General features: G+C 39.9%; 1 protein-coding gene across 5 annotated transcripts in view; it reads right to left on the bottom strand.

Annotated features, from left to right (window-relative positions):
• The window catches only part of KIF2A (kinesin family member 2A), a 54,542-nt gene extending 33,906 nt beyond the window's left edge, over positions 1 to 20,636 (bottom strand). For 4 of the 5 annotated variants that reach the window (XM_021534356.3, XM_021534361.3, XM_021534359.3 and 1 more), the window contains exon 1: positions 20,377 to 20,636. In XM_021534356.3, the coding sequence (XP_021390031.1) occupies positions 20,377 to 20,440 (64 nt within the window). In that variant the 5' untranslated portion in view covers positions 20,441 to 20,636. Of the gene's footprint in view, positions 1 to 20,100; positions 20,154 to 20,376 lie in introns of those variants that run through there. The other variant, XM_085566975.1, reaches the window with a different exon arrangement.
• Between the last annotated feature and the right edge of the window lie 2,413 nt (positions 20,637 to 23,049).

The following is a 23,049-nucleotide window of genomic DNA, read 5'->3' as shown; positions in this document are numbered from 1 at the left end:
TCTCAGCTAACAGTGAGAGTAACAAATGTATACCTTTAATGCTTCTTCTCTTACAAAGGCTACCTAAACATTCACATCTAGCTAAGATTCAGTAAGAAGGGAGAATATAGAGAAGCATCACGGAAGGCAACAGTAAATCCCTGTACTGTCTCACAGTGTGTGCAGGAAGAGACTAGCTGCAGCTCAGGCAAGGTGTAACACTCAGGAACTTGCAAAGCAGTCAGCAGCCCTGGGTAGCATCCCCTTCACATCTGCAGCACTCACCTCCTGGCAACACATACAACATATGCATTTACAGCCTCCACTCTTCTCATGGCCCAAAGCATAACAGTCACTCCCACAGTAAAGTAAGTTAAGTAGTTTTTTTTAACATTCTAAATAAAAAGCCTCCCCTTTTTGCTTCACTTAAGATTGTCCTCTGGCATTCTCTTGTTTTTATTTCCCAGTCCCATGGTTTTTCTGAACAAACCCTTCCATCTGGGCTTCCTGAGCACCATTCTTATAATCCTGAATATACCTCTCCATTAATATTTCAGCATTTAGTAACCTCTAGGGACTTAATTTTGTGCAAAAACACTGTTGTAGAATTCTTTCAATGAGCTGTCTGGTCCTTCAGCAAAGTAGCAACAGAAGCTGCTGTCTTCCCCTAGTAATGCCACTCCTGCCTCTTATGCAAAGAGTGTGCTGAGATCAGGCTGCAAGGACATAAAAACTCTGGGAACTGGGAATTTAAGCTTACATTGGTATAATCTTCTGCTGTTTTTTTAAGGCCTGGCCCAGGTGTCAATTCAGAATTAAGACAAAAACTGTTGTAGTAAGACAGCTGAAACTCCATTTTCTTCATGGATGAAAAGCCCAATTTTTATTGTATAGGTCATATTTTATAGGATTATCAGAAAGCACTGTGTCAGATCTTATTGGCTGACAATACATTCACACTTAGTTCATTGGTCAGTACATTGTATGTTGATTATCTATCAAACTTCTGTATTTTTAATTAGCTTAGATACTGTTTCTACTGATTCTCATGAGACAGATCCCTTCTTATTACAGATGACCTTGTTTTTTGAATAGTTTGTTGTGTTAATGAACTCTCACTCCCAAGATTACTCTGCCTGGGAACTTGCAAGCTATTGTTAGCTGGAGCAGCACAGCCTAATCCATATTTTATAAGACCTTTCTTTTATAACATCCTTTACCTGTCTGCAACAGAATACAATGTACTTTATAAAATATCTGTTTAGTAAAACATATTCAATACAATATTCCAATAATAATTAGTATGTTACCAAATTTTTAGAATTTTGAAGAAAGACACTATTGGCAGCTGAAACCTGTGACACTGTCACTGACAATTCAGCTGCAAATCTTCACAGAGCCTACTATGTGTTTCTGTGCTGTTACTTCTGACAGAGTAATATTTTAAAAAGTAATAAATAAGTAATATTTAAAAAAGGTTTCATCTTTGTCATAATGAGTGAGATCAAAGCAGGCTGATGAATGAACAGAAAATACCCCACACTCTAACAAACACAGTAAGCCAGCATGCCGTAACAAAAGAATCACAATTAATCTTCCATCTCTGTGCCAGATTTCATCCCTTCCCTGGCCAAGAAAGTCAGGGCTGAAAAAAAACCCACAAAAACCCACATAGTAACAAAAATAAAAGTTATGTCCATCTTCCAAATACTCTGAGCTTAAACTGAGAAAATGTTCACCACAGTATTTAAACTGGCAATGTACTCATACAATTTACTCCTAAAAATTCTTTGTGCTACTAAAAGTTTTCATGTTATTGAAGGGCCAGATAAAGCATTTACATTTTTACAATTGCCTCTTGCTCTCTGGAAACAGTATTCAATTATATTTTTCTAGTACACAGCTGAATACAGCAGCTGGGAAATTCAGGAATGCCAGCAACCAATTAGGCTGGCATAAACCTCGTCTAGCATATAAAGCAAGACCAAGCCACAAATGCTAAAGCATAGGAGCCAATCAGCAGAGAGTGTTCTAATGCAACAACCCTAATTTCTAATGCACTTTCAAGAGCTGGTATCAAAATTTGACATGTAAGCATGTCCATGTAAACAGGAACCAGCATTATAAGCTGAAGAAGCAACAATTCAAGAAGATGCACCTTAAAAGCAAGAGAATTAGAGCTGATACAACAACTCTTCACTTGGCATTTCCTTAATTCCTAGTGCCTCTCCTCACATGATTAGAATTCAGATCACAAGCAACTTTCTTTTTCTGAGAAGTTGTTCCATTTTTGTAATGGAACATTTTTGTAGGGCTCCCTGTCACAGCAACAAGCCTGTCTGGGTTTAAGATGTGTTTGGACTATATTCTCAGGCACCTGCTATGACTTGTCCTGTTCAGGGCCAGGAGTTGGGACTAGATAATCCTAACAGGTCCCTTCTAACTCAGCATACTCTATGATTCTACGAGTCTCAAAACTAATGGAGAAGTTATTTGAAAACACAATTATTTGGGTAGGTATGTTCTGTCATACAGCATGTGACATCTCGCTAATCTCTAGTGACATGAAAATACTGCTGCCAGTACAGCAGTACAACAGAAAAATGTGTTGCCAACACTTTACAATTACCTTAAATACACAGACATTACAATAGTCTCACTCCAATCAAGTGAAAAACATCAATTCCCTATTCCCTTTCTTCCTAGCCATCTGATAAACATTTGACAAACAGAAGGAAGCAAGCATACTGATCTATAGACATACAATATAAATATCCTCTATTGTGAAAGTTCTTATGGCAGCTAGCACATAAAGGTTCAGAAAGAGTAGTGAAAGCAAATAACCAGGGCTAAATCAAACATTTAAATTAACCCTTAGCCTAGGTAGCAGTGCCAACTCATTGTAAATACCAAGTATACTTAGATCCTTACCTCTAAGCAAAGAGAACATTTTCTACCTGCCAAGCTTCTCCAAACCACCATAATTTTGAAGCAGAGATCAATCAGAGTAATAAACCTACAGCCCTTTCATCTTCCTACTACTTTTCAAAAACGTACGTTATCAGTCTGAAATGTGGGTTGGTGTCTAAATTACAGTTTGGAATACATCAGTGGCTGACATGTGACAAAATCCTCTGTATTTTCCCAAGAAATAGAGCTGGACCACACTCTTCCTCACTCACCCACATAACTGAAGAGTGTCTATCCCAAAAAATGTATTCACACATCTCATGCACAAGCTTTATGAAACCTTAGAAATAGCTTTGTGCTGTATTAATTAAAAATTTACACTCAGGCTCTGGATGAGACTATGAAGAAGAGAGGTTCATAATTTCCACTATAATCCTCTCATCCCCCAAAAAACAGGAGGTCTGTACTCTGCAGTGTTACATTATGACCAACATACAGTTTAAGTTTTGGCAGACCCAAAACAGGAAACTATTTTTAGCAGGACCAAGCTGTAGCAATGTTAACAGACGCCACCTTGACTCAGGGCTTGCTCGCCTTATATCCCTTTTACTTGCCACATCTTCAGAAGCACTGATGCGTTATATTAGCTCTGGCAGTAGACCAGCTGCAAAACACCTAGCTTTCTTAAGTGCATGAACAGACTAGGTAAATGTAAAAATATACTACAATTTCACATCTACTACAGTCTAGCTGAGGATGACCACTGCAACAGAAGATACTCATGCCTTAAAAGATTATAATACACATTTGTGAAATTGCCATGATTTTCCTATTCATGTTCATGAGTGACTAATGTGAACGTTACCTCATCTAGAGATACCTGGACATGACTGACCTTCACCCTCTGTCAACTGATAGTCAAAAATTTAAATTGTGAAAAGCACCATTTTCTTTATTTTCTTTTAAGTAATATAAACTCCAAGTTAAATATGTATTAAAAAAAAAAAAAATGCTTAAGAGAAGCATCAGACCACAAATACAGAAGCACCACATACCAGACAGAATTACTGTAGTCCAGAATCTTCTGTGCTACAAGTTCCAGCCCTGGCAACTCTGGTGGAAGAGCTTTCCTGCTCTCACAGAGCTCAAGGAGGCAAAAAAAGTCACCATGTAATGCCTGTAGCAAACTTTAAGGAAAGAATCCCAAGGAAAAAGAGAATTCCTGGCTTGGTGTCTCCATCAGTGTCAACTATGGGGACATCCCTATTCACACAAATCATTGCTTGTCATAGCCCTCCCTGCACTACACAGACAGTCCTGCTGCTCATCCCTCAAGGAAAAATTAGCAGTTACTACCGATTGATGATACTTTCTCTACAACGCCAAATGTATTTGATTTTATTTTGTTTCAAAGTTTCATTTATCCACAAACCAGTGGATGTCATATTTTATTTTATTTCTATCTACTACTGTTACACCACTTTTGATTTACTTAATCATACAAATTCATTTCAGCTTTGCCAGCCTTCTCTCTTATCTTGTCTGTTACCTTAGTTAGTGTTATCACAACATCAAATGGACATTAAACATGCACAGTCCCTACAATATTTCTAAAGCAAGCTCTTAAATACTAAAAATAACATACAATTTAATTAAATAAATTTTAATTAAAGAAATTATTTTTGTGAATCATCCCTAGCTGCAACCAAGTCATTTTGTTGTATTATCTAAATTATCACAGGAATACTCAAGTCTTTCATACAAGACATATGTTACAACCATATCTTATTATCTCTGTAAACATCTACAATGTAACAGACAGGGATTTTGAGAACACGAAGTAATATTACCCAAATCAAGTTTCTCACTTCTGCCTGTATGTTCCATCTTTGAATTAAAATCCAACTTAATCTCTGCCCCTACATAAAAAGGGCACTGGGACTACCCCACAGTGTTACATTATGACCAATATACGCATGCTGATTTCGTTGTTGGGGTACCACAGAAGTCATTCTCTTTGTGGAGAGTTGAAGGAACTCAGATAAGGATCAAGCATTTGCTGTCAAGGTAGACTGTGTCATGGTCTTAACTGAAGCATGGCATAACCCATGACCAACATCTACATTCTCAAGCATCAGGCAGTACTAGAATGTAAGAGAAAATGTCCTGAAAATTCCTTCTGTGCCTTTCTTTCAGACCACACTGTGGACAGAAAACCTAAGACAACTGGTATGGTGTTGGTTCGTGTTCAAAGCTGCCCTGAACCAGCATCTTTCATGGCATATTGCTCGGATGTACAGCACTTTAGTGCTCAGTTCAGGTCACTCAGCTGCGCCTGTGGTTGCAAGTAGCTCACTGTTGCAACAGACACAGAGGTCTGCAGAGCAAAGTGGGTGGTGCTTGGGATCACCCGTTCAAACTGTTATGTGTAACATGGATAATTTGGGCCTACAGACTGATATATATGTAATGTTCCATATTGCTAAGAAATACTGTCATAAAGCATGTGAGTCTGAACCACGGGTTGCCTCACATATGTTGAAACCACCACTGACAAGAGGGAGGAGGACTTCACTTACAAGCTAATACATGTACCTGGGAGATAGGTCATTTCCCAAGGTGATCCTAGGAACTACCAGGTGATGATCGCCTCAACAACTACGCACCTGGAACCACCAAAGAGATACATCTCAGTGCCAAGTTCCTATAACTCAATCAGGGGTGTACACCACTCTTCAGATACCGTTTTGATCAACTCAGCACAGAGAAAAGAGACTATGAATATGTGGAACTTTGAATGGAAAGAAAAGCCCGATTGCCAAAAACCCTGCCTCAAACAAAACTGACTGTATAAAAACTGCTTGAGCAGGAGGTCAGTGTGAAACATAGGGGACCTCTGCTGTAGTGGTCGGACCTGTGTCTCACCCAGTGCCGATCCCAGGCTCGGCACTGTCCTTGTCTTTGTGGCTGGCTCAGATAGAATTTGATCGCTAAATAAAAACTATTTTTAATTTGGCTGGATCAATTTCTACATGGTAACAATACCATGTGTTTTGCAGGGGACTGGTATAGGATCACAGTCTGAATACTGTTTGCCAGAGTGCATCATGCACCTATCTTGCATGTATCCTCCAGTTACATTTCATCCAAAAGGAATTTTGTGTCAAGTAAAGCACAGTAAAAGGATGTAAGAATGCTTAGAAGATATACGTCCAAAGTCCATTTACTATGTGAACAGAATCCTTGTTACAGATGCACCCATGATCCCAAATGGTATCTATATGGATATACATAGAGTATTCAAGACCTCTTAATTCACCTTGACCTACACAAAAATGAGAAAACTACATTGCAATCTCCTACGATGCCTTTAAGAGCATGAATAAGCGCATGTGCTGCATGTCTGTGCACAAGCACAAGAGTATGAAAGTATGATGCTTACTAAAATAAAGCACTGTCCAAGAAGTGACAGAGAAAATGATACAATTCAGGCCTCTCTTCAAGAATCAGACACAGGAGTTCAGGTTTTCTGTAGGAGGCAGGTCATCTGGTTCACTCTAGATGAGAGCCTGGAAGTAAACTAGCACATGTGTATTGAGAATTATCACAGTACCAGGACACTAGATTAAAATGAGGTACAAGATAAACTCACAGCCAAAACAGTGCAAATTGTGAAATATTTTAATCCTCTGTACAATGAGATTGCATGCAAACAAGTAATGTAGTAGGGCATTCAGAAAGAGAAGCATGGTTTCTTTTATTATACAGGCCTTTCACACCATTAGCTACAAACTTACAGAACATCTCGAGCCTGGTGTTTAATAACACTACATTACACTGAATTTGCCATGTGATCCTTTGACAAGACAACTTCTTTGTACAGTTAGATAACTCCAAAAGAGTCATCCCAAATATATGGACGTGCAGAAAAAGTGGCAGAGGAATTTCAATATTTTAGGGTTTAGGATTTCTTCCTCTTAGGGAATTTTCTCCCATTCTGGGGGAAAAGGGATGAGGCACAGCTCCTCGGTGTCTTGATCTCTTGGCCTTGGAGGGGGACTGTCAAGCTTACTGATTGGTGCAGGAACTCGTTGCCACTGCTGGAGACCAGCCCTGCCCTGCTTCTTGTGCTGCAGGTGAGCCTTTGCACGTTAGAGCAGCCACTGAGCTGGGATGTTATTGGATTGGCACCTTGCCTCAGTGTAAAAAAAGGATCCTTCACCATCTGCTGGGATACCTCAGGGGAAATCCTGGGATCCCCAAGCCCCCTTCCCCTTCCAGGGAGCCTCTCCCTGCCCTGTTTGGGAGTCAGGCTGCCTCTGTCCAGTCCCCCAGCTACTGCTCCTGGCTTTTCACTATATTCTAGCCACATACCCCTTGTCTGCTGGGATGCCCTGTGGTTCCAGCTACAACTGCAGTTTCTGCTGCCTCCTGTTTGCTGCCCAGGTTGAGCCCTGCCCAGCGTCCCAATCCCAGCTCTGACGTTCTGCTGCAGATCCTTTAGCTATCTGGATGGGCAGCAGGATAGGTTGCCACTGGAGGTTGGTAAGGGAAGCCCCTTGTAATCCCTTCGCTGGCTGCATCCGCCATTCCCGCGTGAGGGAGCCGGCTGGAGCCGCGGCTCAGCGCCTCGCGCAGCCGCGGGGCAGTCATGGCAGCCCTACCAGCCGTGAGCCAGCGGTGCTCCTGCTCGCTGGGACCGGCACTGCACCGAAGGGGACGTGCTTAAAGAGCGGGAAGAGACTCACTGCGTTTGCTGCTGCCGTTGGTGGTGTTTCTTTGCCTTGTTATACATACACACACTAGTAGAGAACTGTTATTCCTTTTCTCATCTCTTTGCCTGAAAGCCCCTTAATTTCAAAGTTATAATAATTCGGAGGGAAGGGGGTCATATTTTCTATTCCTGCTTTCCTTAACAGACACCTGTCTTCCAATCCAAGACAAATGCTAAAGGGAAGAGAAGACATCCAGAGAAAACAAATCTTAATTACAGATTTATAGTGCTGGATCTGGAACTAGAAGTTACAGCTCTAGAGATCCTTTAGTTGACACAGCTCTCTCAAAACATCATTGCCTAAACATGCACCTGCAATGACAAATAAGGCTGTTGAAACTTAAAAGCAAGTATCCTTTTCAAAATACAAGTAGGACTTTGGTACACCCACATCTCAAGTCCTATGGCACACCACAAAAATATGTAGTGGAATTAGAGGAGTTTAAGGGAAGGCCAACTAAGAAAACAAAGAGAATGAGGATATTAAGCAGGTAAATACTGCTCACTTTTAAGGAGAACACTGAGGATGGACTTGATTGAGCTTTACAATCATACAGAACAAAATGAGTGAAAACTATTATTGACCAAATGCTGCAACACTAAATCTGGGAGTGGTCTCTTAAGGCATAGGTTACAGAGAGATGAAAGTGTATTTTTGTATGCAGAAACAAGGAAACTTCTCAATATTGTGTCTGCAAGAGTCAGGCAGTATAAATCTGGTCAAAAAGATGTTCAATAAATCCACAGACAACTGGTTTATAAATTGCTAGGACTAGTGAAAGCTGTACTTCTAACATCCTAGATACAATTCTGGATAGTGGGGCAAGACAAAGACTTTGGAAAGAGACAAAGCTGCTATGCTTCCCTAAATGGCCCTTAGTTGCTTGGCTAGACAAACCACACATCTGATTCACTAGTGTACCTCACATAGAAGTGGTGAGCTTACTGCAAGTACTGTAAATAGTAAGGAGACTGAAGAATACCCCCAAAAGTAACAATACTTCAGAAGCTTAAAAAAAACCCCCAGCTTTCTCCAATTTCAGTAAGTCTTAAAAGGAGAGAAGGAAAAGGTTTTCATTCACCATTCATATTGGTCACATATTCACACAGCAATATCCCTTTTAAAGTGTAAAAAAACCCCAAAATGACACAATAATAATCTACCGATTTCCAAAATTCCTGCAAAGTTTTCCAGCACCTGCTCATCCCTCCCATAGTCCATACTAACCCACTCCAGTTCTCAAATTTAAGGAAGATAAAGTATAAATGCAACTTTATTCAAACAAGAACAAGATACCAATGTATAACAGAAGCATATTTGCTGTCCTCTAGCAAATTCTTTTTGTACTGATACTGCATAAGTGAAGGTTTCCATTCAATTCCTGCTAACAACATTTCTACTTGTTCCATGAGTTCATAACTTGTAAACACTTTGCAGGAATAGTTCAGTATCTTATACATTTGTGCGGTTTTTAATAGTTTTGTAAAACTGAATATAATCTAACATATTTTTGTGTGCATTTACTTTTCTTGGGAGACCTTTAGAACAATTATGCAAGTAGCTTCTGTAAACTTCTAAAACTGCTTCTCAAAGTTGCTCTCAGAATACTTCTTCATATATTTTTGCAGATCCAGGCCCTCTGTGTTCAGTATAAATTTCATTACATTTCTGACATGCAAGCAAACTTAGATTCAGCTCAGGTATTTCTTGGTACGGCACTGACTTGGATAGTTATTTTTCTTCCTAGCAGACAGTATACTGCTTTGTTTTTGACACAGTAAGAGAATAACGTTGATAACGCACTCATGCTTTGGTTGTTGCTAGTTAGTGTTTACCCCAAATCAAGGACACATTAGTGTCCCATGCTCTGCCAGTGAGCAGGTGTACAAGAGCCTGGGAGGAAGCATAACCAGGAGAGTTGACCTGAACTAGCTAAAGGGATACTCTGTATTTTTACAATACCATGTAGGCATAGGACTAAGGTAACAGCCTTCGACTCATAGAGAGCCTTTGACTCATAGAGTTGGTTTAGACTGGATATTCAGAAAACATTCTTTGTTGTGAGGGTGGTGAGGCACTGGAAATGATTGTTGAAAGAAGCTGTGAATGCCCCATCCCTGGAAGCTTTCAAGGTCAGACTGGATAGGGCTCTGATCAACCAGGTCTAGTGAAAGACCAATAGCAAGAGTGATGAGATCTTGGTAGTGGATAATTTTTTAGGTCCTTTTCAACCCAAATCATTCTATGATCCTGTTACTCCATACCTAGACCAGTGTATAAACTGGGCGAGTTGGCTGGGAGGGTCCAATTCACTGCGGACTGTCTGCATACTGGTCAGCAGATGGTGAGACCTTGTTCCGTGTATCACTTGCCTTTTTTGGCATTTTGTTTCTCTCTCTCCTATTGTTTTCCCTTTTCATTACAATTATGTTACTAATTTTACCACTACCACTATTACTCTTACTATTCAATCATTAAACTGCTCTTTTTTCAACCTACAGTTTTAACTTTTTTTTTTTTTTCCTAATTCTCCTCCCCATCCTACCAGGGGTGGAGGTATACGGACTGAGGAAACAGGACAGTGGTACTTAGTTGCTGGCTGGTATTAAACCTAGACAGTCTTTCCAACAGCATTTGGGTTAAGTGGTTGTTAAAATTTGCTTAGTAACAGAATTTAAGATTGTGGTCCATTAAAATAGTTTGGTGAATATCATTTGCAAAAGATTGACATGATTTGGCCAGTCTTCTCCCTTTCTTTCTTCCTTATTAATTTTGTTTGTTGTTTGAATAAATGACCAAGACCTTCTTTTGAGGGTTTTCTCTACTTTCTCTGAAGCTAACCATACCTGCCATAAACAACAGCTTCCTACATCACACAGAAATTTTTTAACAGCATCTTCTAGAGATATTTTCAAAATTATACCCTCTGCTTTTCATGACCCATCCCATCAAAGTTTGTTGTTTGTTGAAGTTTTTTTCCCTTTACTTCATGAAATTATATTTAGTAAGAACATGCACCATTACTTAATTCATTACAGAGCTGCCAACTGTTGCTCCAGTTCAAAAGTGAGAAGACTTCATTCTCATGCAAGTTTAAAGCTTGTATTTTAGCTTAACAAGGTACTAAAAATTCAAACCAACAAGAAAACTTTAAGTAGTATTTTAATTCTTCTGTGTTTGATGAAAGCTTATCATAACTTAAAAATCATCTGGTTGTGATTAAAATATTGACATTATTCATCACCACCTGAAATCCTATTGCACTAAGATGCCAAAATTTACATTGAAGTACAAATAATAAAAATACAGATTTACAAGAAAACATAACCCAAAGTGGAATTAGAATTTTTGAGTATTTAAAAACCTAAGTGTTCATGTGCTTTCAAGCTGAATTTACTTCCATTGCCCTCTTCCTACAGCCAGAGATCCTCATTAGCACATCACTATGTAATCCTACACCTCTATGAGTGAAACACTTCTACAGATCAGTTGTGCAAACAACTACAGATCATCTGGAAATACTCCTCAAACTCCATATATAGTTTAGCCATAGAACAGAAGTAATACATTTTAGTGACTGCAAAATGTGCAGACCTGTGCAACTAAGTTTCTAGAGCCAAACTTTGCAAGGGCACAAGAGGGCAGCACACCATGCTTCAAAGATAAAGTTTTAGACAAAGTCCACTGTTCATCTCCCTCCACCCACACATCCAGTGTATTTGTCCACTGAAGGCAATTCCTAAATACACAATTCTGTAATTAACAGAAAAGACTAAAAATACATTTCTGATATCTGGGATATCTCTAAGTGCCTGATAAGACCCAAGAGAACATCAAAGTTAGAAAACTTGTCACAGCAACAGTGAGATTTCTGGTAACTTGAAAGTAAATAACATTTCAGTAGATTAACAGAATTACCATATACTCCTAAAAATGAAAACAAAGTAAAAGACATTTTGTGATCTACAAGTCACTTTGCTACTGACTGAGATTGTCCAGTTAGTTTTACATGGCACTGGTGTTACATCAGTTGCAGAAAATGCAGCAGATTGTCCCCTTTAGAAGCCTGGGAAACCCCAAAGCAGCTTATGCCTGATGGAACAATACCTGCCACTAACTAAAAACTAAGCTACTCTGAAAGTATGTTTATTTGAATGAAGCAAAATAAAAAAATCTACTACCATAGCCAAGCCTTTAAAGCAACAAAATCCCTCATCCATCTTTCAAGAGTCAAAATACAGTATCAGATCCAGTGTTTCTAACCAAGATGCAATCTTAAAAAAAAAAAAAAAAAAAAGGGGCAAAAGGTGTTGGAACTCAAAATGTCTCTCAGACATTTTTAGAGGTTCCAGCCCTTGGTCAGAAGCATTTTAGACCCTGACAGGCAGCTGGAAACAGCTGTGATTTTGAGTTTGAGCCATGGAATGAGTTACCAACATTGGAGGTGGAACAAGCAGTCACAAAAGGTTAGATAGTATAGTAAAAGTAGTTACAAAACAGAGGGGAAAATTTTTTAGTATTGTACAGGGGCGTTTTAGCACTTGTACAGGGGGGTTTTTACTTTGTACATGGGGGTCAGAAGTTCTAAGATGGAGAAAACAGGGCTGATCCTGTTCTTCCTCCTTCTTCCTTGCCTCCATGATCTTGGTGATGTTGGCACTCACAGATTGGTTTAGAGTAGAAAAGCACTTTGTAATATAGGTAGTAGGTATTGGGGGAAAACTATAAACATGTAACACGTAATATATCTTATAAAAGATAGCAGCAGCCCTGGGCGGAGGGAGAGAAGAAGAAGACAGCAGACAGAGAGATGTCAGGGTGTGTGTGTGCCTCTGCCCAGGCCGCTGATCAAACAGCCGCAGCCCGAGAAGACAATCTTTTAGATAACCAACAATAAACTGCCTTGAGACCGAACAGCAAGAGCCTGTGCAGTTTTTTTTTGGAAGCACGGGTTGGAGAAGAAATTTCACCACCACATGGGACCCCAGAGCAAGCCTGGGGTTCCCACAAAAAGGAAAATATTTATCAAGCAGCTTACTTAAATTTAATTGATAACTCACGTTTTTGAAAACCATCATTAAAAGTTTTGGTTAGACACAGTTTTGCAGGATTGTCTTTAAGAGCCATTACCTACTCTTTTTAAGCAATTCTAAAATTAACTTGGGGTCCTAGCAACAAGAAACAACTGAATTACACAGTAATAGTAGAATTATCAGAAGTCTTCTAAACATGTGCTGTTCATCTAAATGGTTCACTACACACATTAAAAAAAGCACACAAGCATAGTCTGATAAATTAATACTCTTATCAAGGAAAGGTAAATCTAATGCATTTTTACATACACCTTAACTGCCTTTTGTCTAACAAATGTAAAACCTAGTTTTATATATTTAGCAATGACTAAATTCAAATGCAGCAAAATTAGCTTTGCAGAACACTTTTTAATGAGGAAATGGCAATGCCATCTTTGTAACCCTCTCCCTGAGAACTACTGCCCACTGTTGCACCATTTTCCTGGAGCAATTACCAGGCACAGAGAATCCTGGCACAAGAGACCAACATCAAGCCCCCTGTTCTGCCTTCACGGGGGGCTCCATGTCAGGAAAGCATTTAACAATGGTAGATTAATTCACTGACTTCTATCAAATCAATAGTATGTGAATGTTCTAAGGTCAAAATTGACCTTATCATTATTCCTTTTGGGGATATGAACAAAGCATGTTTCCAAGTTATCAGACACAGACAACACTGTCTCATGGCTAAACTCTTAATATAGAATTCAAAGGATCTCTTTAAAGTAGTCAAAGGTGTAGGAAAAGCATGACAATCACCCATCTATACATGTATTTGGGACACAACAAAATACAAACTGTTCAAATTCTTGAAATGAAAATTTTTAAAAAATTGTACCCACAAGCAATACAAAACTGCAAATGTTTTTAGGAAAGGAACTAGAGCAGGAAAATAAAACAGCACATAAAACAGCACAATATGAATGGGTTTGAGGATATACCAGTTTCAGACAATCTCTGTCTAAACCACATATATAAATCATAGTTTTAGTTCCCTGCTGTCCCTTCTTCATTTCCCTACAAGACATCTAACTAAAAGCTAACCCCAGCAAAGCAGGCAGAGAAAAGCAGTCTAAAGTTAAACATCCTAATAGTCAAAAGTAACTGCAGCTAACTTAAGTATTGAAAGTATTTAACAGTCTTAGATAAGTAGGGAAACATCTGCCTAAACACAAGAAAAATTGCTCCAAATACTACAGCTAGGAATATCCGGTTTTATGTCTATATTCAGTCCAGTATAGAGAGAGAGATTTAAATAAAACCCCAAATACCAAGTCATAGTAAAACCTAAAGGTTTGGAATGTACAATTACAAGCAAATGTTTTAAAAGGTTGTTAGAAGGATCTTCATAAACATAAAAAGACTTCTGAAAATATATGAGTCATAAATCTGGAAAACACACACAAAATTTCAAGCAATGAAAAAGAACCATTCCTATATCTGAAAGCTTTTTTGTGTTTTGGAAATAGATTAAGAGATTTAACAGAGAATGTATTGCAGCTACACAAAAATCTTCTATCCTACATCTGGGAATACATACGGAAAACACATACACCTCTAAACAGTTTTACCTATGTTACAGAGGCATAAATGAGAAATCTACTATTAAAATCCAATGTCTTATTAAAAAGTCGCAATTTTAAATCACAAATACCATCATGCCTGACCACATATGTATCCTGTATACATTCTCACTACTGGACAATGTAAAGACTGCTTCGTAGTCCTTACTGCGAACTTCTGTATCTTACTTCTTGTACCACATTAGAAATTTAACTTAATTCTGAAGTTAAAATAAACCTTTAATGTATCAAAAGTAACTGAATTATTTTCCTCTATGGAATATACACAATGCAAATAATTATAGGGAATGGACTTTAGTGGTCACCATAGGCTGACCATTGCATTCTCCTCCTGATCCCAAATCCTGTCATACAGTGTCATGAGGAAGACAAGATAACCCAACAAACTATAGGACAGGAAGAAAAGTTGGGGAAAAAAATCCCACTTTATGATATAAGCAGTAAATGTTTATAAACAAAGAACCTAAACAGTAACAGAGCAATGAAGTTAATTTACTCCATTCTGTTACCTATTAATAAAAAAAAAAAAAAAAATCATAGAAGCACACTACACAATAAATATGCTACAGATTTTGTGCTCCAAGAAAAAAGCTCACATGGTAAACACTTCACACTCTTTTCTCTGTCTTGTTCCACAGTAAGTGGATGTATGAAAAAAACTCAAAAGGCTAATCTGTTTACTATAGTAAACAGAAAGAGATACTTTTGCAGTAACATTACTCTCCAGTCAAGCATGATTTTTTCCCTATGATTTATTGTCTTGTCCCACCTTAACAAGAGGAAAAGTGATGCTTAGTGCCATAGCAGCACATTGAAGTCTTCCACTGATAAAGCCATAAGAAGAAAAGACAAGCAACACTATGCCCAGGCAACAGGCCATCAGAGAGCATGGGTGCACTGAACAATAACTTCATCTATTAAAAAAAGAACAGATTCCCCCATAACATGATTACTGGAGGAAAAACATGCAATACTAGCTCCCACATACAGCTCTAAAGACATTAGTGCCAGTAAATAATGTGTATTGAACACATTTATGGAACAAAGATGAGAAGATTCTCTGAAGAATAGGACTCAGCTCTTGTTATTCATCTTGCAAAAGAGCTATTTCCACAAAATACAGAAGGCCTACATAAATATCTGAGAATCTGTGAGTTACAGTGAAAATTAACAGCTTAATGAAAGCTGAACGCATAAAAAAGTGACTACAAAAAGGAAATAGTAAATTTAACATATCCTCCTAGTCAATTTTTCCAAGGGAAAAAATCCCAAGAAACTTTGAATGTAACAATGAGAACCTACACTGGATAAGCCAAAATGTTGGATTCATTAGCTGAACCAGTAACAGCAGACTTGAAACCATGGGTGTATTCTGGCTATTATGGAACCACAAAAACACATTGTGTCTGTACAGCTTACATAGGGATTAGGTAATTCAGTCAAATGATTTAAATGTGGTAACAATAACCTTAATCATAGGGAACAAATAGATGTATGTCACCAAAGGAAAGAGTAAAAGCACATTACCATTTAAATCTATCCTCAAGAGCTTGTAAAATAGGGTGACTACCCAAACCTGAACAGAAATTTTATAGCATCATTAAACCTCTTCTCCTGCTATAAAATCATTCTCGCTACTGGGAGTAGTACATGAAGATACAAGACTGCCCAGAAGACAGAGGATGCTGCCGAGCTCTCAACTCTGAGAAACACCAATTTCACAGAAGCTGAGTTTCAAAGAAACAAAGTATAGCCCTGACTGTTGCTAGAATGTAGTCCCATTTGTGTCTCAAGGTGAAAACAGTTACCAAGATGTTTTAGAAGACTAAAGAGCAGTTGGTTTTTTGACAGAATGGATTATCCCCTACTATAACTAGTTCCAGCTGTTACCGACACAAATGAAGAAAATTCTTAAGTAGGCAATTAAAAACATCACAGCCACAGGCAAGATTTCTTCCTACCTCACATCAGTAAGAGGTTATTTAAACTACAGACTCAGGAAAAATAGAAACAATCTACAGGTGCTGGTGTATTTTTAAAAAATTTTATTCTAAAACTAGCTATTCCTACCATCCTTCTTAAAATTCTGTTATGCTTCGAGATTCAGTCTCCTCTGGTAGCAATCTTCATGTGATAACTGTCCTCGTCCTTTCTTCTTTTAACAATTTCAAGTCTTTCTCTTCAAACACTGACAGCTCTCCTATTCTTGTATTATGAAAAACATGGGCATAAAGTAATGATCTTTCCTTTTTACACCATTTGATTGTTAATCCTTAAAAATTAAGCATTTTTCCTTTCCTAAAGTTCAGTCAAATCTTAAGTCAGTCTCCTAATTACAAGAGTGTCCCTTCTCCTCATGCCTGTATGTTATTTCTGACACAGTGAAGTCAGAATTGTATTTGCCTCTCCCTCTCTTCCATCCCACTTTCAAAATGAGCAAATATGTACTTAATTTCTCTGTCTTTCTACATAGTATTTCAGGTATGCAAAGACAAGAAAGAAAACAGGAACAGTCTGAGGGAGAAATGGACGGAAAAAGAAAAAAAATAAACCTATGAAAGGGATGCAGAGCAGAAGTGATTTATCTGGTGTCGGCAAAAGACTGCATTTATGGAGAAAAAAAAGTGAAAAATTCTTTTCACAAATACTTATACAGGTCTTTGTAATCATTAATTGGATAATGCACAGGAAGTGCAAATACAGGTGCTAAGTTTACACATAAAGGAGACGGCTATTATTATTAGTGTAAAGGAAATTCATCAACAGAAAAATGCCTATCTTTAGACCTCAAAAAGGGACATCTTCTGGACAGGGTCAATATCGTGAGTTTGGCAGGTACCCTCTGGTTTCCTACTAACTGCCCTAAGTTTCCATGTGAAAATGCACCTTTTTTCAAATGTGGAAATGCAGTCCATTCTTAGCAATTTGCAACCTAAACGAAGTAGTTCTTTCCCATTTCCAAGACAGACTAGTCATATTTTAAGCAATATACATAAATTAAACAAAGCATTATATTTCAGTATCAGAAGTTATTATAAGAACCTGAACTAGGTGATCACTTAGTACCTCTTATGATACATGAACATAACTAGTTTTTCCAGCTATAACTAGAAATACTATCTACAGCTGTAGGTAACAGTAATAAGGATGTTTACCCACTAAGAAAAAACCAGCAAGCAGCTCTGTAACATTAGCTCTTGAAAATGCAGGGGTTCATCCAAACTGTTTTTCATGTGTTTTTGGCCATGACTTCTAACAATGCCTTTCTTTTGTACAACATTTATTTTCTATTCAGTCCTACAATAAATCTCTCACTTCAGGCTAATTAGAACTTGTCAAAATGACAGAATAAGCAACTTATTTTTTTCCAGAATGTTCTGGTCTTACTTGTAACAATCACGTTTCACAAAAAAAAAAAAAAATCTTTTAGCTTTCCTTTCTACGTAAGGAAAAACAGTTATCTGGAATCAATAAAATTATGCATTCAGAAAAAAAATGTTTACGATTACTGGCAGATAGATGAAAAAACCCACACCCTTTTTCACTGATGCTATTCACTAGGTAAATTCAGCAAATTTACTAGTGAATCCACACTAAGTGGATTCAGCAAATAAAGAGATAAGTAAGAAAAACTTAAAGAATTACTATCTCTACTTCTCAAAACAATATTTAGTTTTTCTTGTCACTACAGACAAGAAAATGCATAAACAGAAAAGCCAGTATGAACACATTCCTCCCTCCAAGAGTTTCCTAAACCGTTTTAATGGTGTCTTCTCAGCCAACAGCAGCTGGGCAGCTGATATGACAGACAGCCCAGATTCTTCCTAGGATACAGCTCTGGGAAGAGTAGATCCAGAAGATCACATGTAAAGACTTCCATGTCATCGTGACTATGACTATGTATATTTGCTACATACTAATACTGTTGGGGTCACAGATCCCTCTATAAGCTATATGAACACACTAATTGTGCAGAAAATAGAACATCCAAAAATTTTACACTGTGTTTAGTTAATCAAAACATCAATTAACATATTAAATAATCAGAAGAAAAAATCATTAGACACAGTGGATGAGAGAGAGTCTGTAGGAACAATTCAGTCAACAGAGGGACAAGCTGCAAGACCCTCACCTTGTCATCAGCAATAAGACTGATTTCCACTGCTGTGGAACTGCAGCTGAGGTTAGAAAACTACCTTCTATGAGGCAATGCAATCTAATGCTGGCTGTCCTTCCATATCTCCCTCAAAATGCTCTTTTCCACATACCTAGGACAGTTTCTCCTACAGTTTAATGGGAAGAAAATGACAGTCAGCTGCACTAGCCTGAGCCAGAATACAGCATCTCTTCCAATCCCAAAGAAAAACAAGGACATGTCACAATAACTAGGACCTGCCACTTAATTATGACACTGTACCTATGTACAGTACTGTGTAGTCTTGCTCACACATGCACCTATTTAACACAAATTCTCAAAACCCTACGGTTTGAGCAAGTGCTGTGAAGACATCTCCCTAGTACATATTACTGGTGAGTAATACACTTAATGTGCTGCATCACCTTTTTCAGTGATGCAGCAAAATACATAAACCATGAATAGTAATGAAAATAAGTATTGTTATATTTGAGAGTTACCAAAACCACTTCTGATATTAAAAAGTGTGTAGAATCCTACAGCAACAGAGCATTTTCACGCCTAATTTCCAAAGGCATACAAATCAAACAGTAACGTTTCTTAGGAGATCACATAGACACCAGAAAGAAGTTTTAAAAGATACTACTGTGAGGCCTTCTGAAATCCCAGAGATACACAGGACTTATGAAAATAATTGCTAGACCAATCAGATTTTTCGTAAGGGCATTTGGCACAAATTCAGGGGTTGGGTGTAATCCAGTGTCCAGCCAACAGCAACCATTATTTTATTGTAGGGCTGAATTGCAGCATGGAACACAAGAAAGACAAGCAGCTTAAGGTTTGTTGGCTGCTTTTTTCCTGCCTCATGACAGAACCTGCTAGCTTCAGAGCCTTGGACGTCCACATCTCTCTTCCCTTAGAAACATCTGCTTACTCTTTAGGAAGCTTCTAGATCCCAGGGAGAAAAAAAATCAAAACCACACAGCAACAACAACAAAACCTTTCCAGAAAATCCCAGTAGAACCCCACCCCAGTTTGGCAAGTTTCACAGATCTCAGAGAGGCTGAGAAAAGATCACATATTCCCACTCCAATCCAAGAGCTGAAGCCATGAGTGACCTGCCATTGAGTCAATCAATTTCCCGTGTCAGTTGTCTGACAAAACCATTGAATTGCCGATACTTGGAAGGGACCTCCGCAGATCATCTAGTCCAGCCCTTCTGCCAAAGCAGGGTCACCTACAGCAGGTTACATAAGAACACATCCTGGTGGGCTTTGAATATCTCCAGAGACAAATATGAAGAGTTAGCATCCTAAACCTGTCTCACACGCCTTCTTGATTCTCATGTATTTTCAGACAGCATCACACATCCTCCCACCAGGAGAAGCTGGGCAAGACGAGAAACACTGGATCCCCAATGGAGAAATTACAACTCACGGGCATAAATAGCAAGTACTCTTCCTACATTTTAATCACAAAGAACATCTGCAATAATAACATCATGCTTTCTGCCAAGTGATGAAAATGTCCAAAGGCATTCTTGACAGGGCATTACCGCTGTGTCATTTTTCAGAGCACCGGAGCAGACAAGAAGTTACCTCTTTCAAACGAAAGGCCTTCCCTCCCTTCCTCCCTCTCTCCATCACCTCATCCCCGCCGCGAAGGCCCTCCTGCCTCCCTGCCAAAAGCTCCTGGGCTCCCCTCCCACCGACCCTCGTCCGAAACCCCACCCCACCCCCGCCCCACCGTGGGTCCCGCCGGGCCCCCCGGCCCCGCCCGGGCTCCCTGACAACCGCCGGGCGCGGCCCCGCCCCGGCCCCGCGCACACAATGGGCCCCGCGCGCGCGGCCGCGCCCGGCCGGGATGCGGGGACCGGGAGCGGGGGAGGGCGTCGGCGGCCGCCGCCCCCGCGGCCCGCTCACCATCGCTGCGCTTGATCTCCACGTAGATCCCTATCTGGATCTTGCCGAAGTTGGCCGCTGCCATCGCCTCATGAGGCGCCCGGGGGAGATCGGAGGCGTTGCCGGCCGGCCACACCGCGGAGAGCAAAGGAGGCCGTGCACGGCAGAGGCAGCGGCGGCTCTGGCGGCCGCGACGGGAAGGCGGGGAGGAGGAGGCGGAGAGCGGAGATAAAGGCGCCGGCCGGATACAGCAGGCGCCGTGGGCGCTCCTGCGCCTGCGCGGCCTCCGCGGCGTCACGGCAGCGCGGGCCCGCGGGAGGGGGCGGGGCGCGCGAGCTGCGGCCGCGCGGCGCCCCGCCCTCCGGCCCCGCCCCTGGCGGCGGGCGCGCGCCGGGGGCGCGGGCAGCTCGCGAGGCGCGGGCGGGGCCGGCCGCAGTGCCCGCTTCGCCTCGGGGCCTTGCCGCGGCCTGCGCACACTGCACACGCACCGCACACACACCGGCTGCCCTGCAGCTCCAGATGGTGTCCGAGCTGCTCTGGAGCCTTAATGTAATAGCGTTATCTACCTCCCTGCTCATGCGGCTCCCGTGTGCACACTAGAGCAGCTTAGGAGCGGTCATCCTGCCCCCCAGCCTGCCAGCAGCTCTTGTGTCCAAGGAAGGCACACGGGGATGTGCTGTGCAGGGCAAACTGTTGGAGCAGATAATCCTTGTGGATCTCTTCCAACTCAGACTATCTCATTAATCTGTGAAGGTCATGCTGTCAGCTGCATCCAAACATTTTGGGAGCTTACAGGGAAGCTGGAGAGGGTCTCTTCGTCAGGAACTGTAATGATAGGACAAGGAATAATAGGTACAAATTGAAAGAGAGGAAATTTAGGTTAGATGTTAGAAAGAAATTCTGTGAGTGTGGTGAGACACTAGAACAGTTACCCAGGGAGGCTGTAGATTATGTCCCAACCCAGGTACTGATCAAGGCCATGCTGACCAAGGCTTTGAGCCACCTGGTACAGTCAAATGTGTCTCTGGCTTGTGGAAGAGGTTTTGGAACCAGATGTTCTTTAAGGTCCATTCCAACCCCTTAACATTCTATGACCTTTGCCTCATGCCCTATACAGCTTAAAAAAAAAAAAAACCACGATTCATCTTCCACATTTCTCTATTGTAACTTCATCCCAGGCAGGCCACTATGTTGCACATTGCCCCTTGAGTTTCTCCTCCAAGAGTGGTTCCTGCCATAATGAATCTGCCCCTGGTTTAAAATGGTCTTTCCTGCACAGCTTCTGGTGACCCTGAGCAGCATCACAATAAACTCCCTACTTACTTGCCACGCAAAAGCTGGTCTAGTAAAAATAATCCCCCAATCCATACATCAACTGGTTATATGGAATGACATGACAGCTGACACCCTGCCACACCACTGAGAGCTGTGCCCTCCCAGCCAGCCTGTCACTCTTCTTGCCTCACTTCCCTGCCTCCACTGTCAGTTTCATACTGAAATCAGTATGATACCCAGAAAGTCAGAGTCAAGAAAGCAGGGCTCCCAATGCTTACAACCTTTGTACATGTAGAGTAGCAGCTGTGGTGGTACAGCTTTTCTGCACCACACTACAGTCTCAGAAATACTCATTAGGCCTTGATGAATAGCACCTGAGCTAAACTGCTCTTGAGCTTATCAGAAACACTGTCTGCTCTCAGGACCTTACCTTGTCTAATGAGCTCTTGTGTTTCAATCAATAAGCTTGGAAACTTATTTTTATTGCCTGAAAGACAATCCAAGAAAAACAACATTTTTGTCATTGAAACTTCAAGGAAAGTTTCAGGCTTTAATTTTGGCCAGGATGGAGAATTGCTGTGTTTATTTTCCTGTGACTCAGTGCACAGTGGTCATGAGACTCTTGGTGCTCACCTGCACTGTTTTATCTATTATTAGCTTGTTTTAACCCTAACTGATGTTTTATATAATGTGAAAATAAAAGCATTCAGGTTCTCAGGTCAGATGCAAATAATGGAATAGCTACTCATTTGAAATAGTTCAAAAAGAAATTAGATATTATTTTTCATATTATTTGCTATGTGTACTCCATAAATCTTAACATATGAGCAGTAAGCTATATATGCTTTTCTGGAAAGTTATTTGACTCCTGTCATCGCAGAAAGAGATTACTATTTTTACAAACAAATCATTCCATTGAGAAAACAAAAGCACTCCTGGGAAAATATATACTTTAAGTGTTTACAAAATCAGGTTCTACTCTAAATTAAAATAGTCTTTTTTGTTATTGTATTGAAAAACACATAGAAGCATTTATAGAGCAAGTCACCAAAGCCCAGAAAACTTCTTGTTTGTGCCTGGAAAATGAACAGCGCGAATAGTAAATAAATTCAAAATATTTAAAATATATGACCAAGCATTACAGGAATTTTTCTTAAGAAATTAAAGATTCCTAACTGGTTGCGCTTTTGTAAGAACACATTTTTAATTGAGGCACAGGAAAATTTTATTATATATAATATAACATTTTATTGGCTCTCAAGACTTTGACTGCTGTTGGATTAGTCATCCAAAATACTGGAAAATGATCATGCACCAGTTATATTTCAACAGTTAGCAGGAATTCTTTGGTCTTTAACAAACACTAACATCTGCTTGCATTTCACACAGACACAATCATATTAATTAAAAATTACAATT

This window comes from Lonchura striata, chromosome Z (assembly GCF_050655825.1).
Source record: "Lonchura striata isolate lonStrDom1 chromosome Z, ASM5065582v1, whole genome shotgun sequence".
Classification (NCBI taxonomy): Eukaryota; Metazoa; Chordata; class Aves; order Passeriformes; family Estrildidae; genus Lonchura; species Lonchura striata.
Note: the sequence above shows the minus strand (reverse complement) of the source record. Positions and strands in the feature narration are given on the sequence as shown.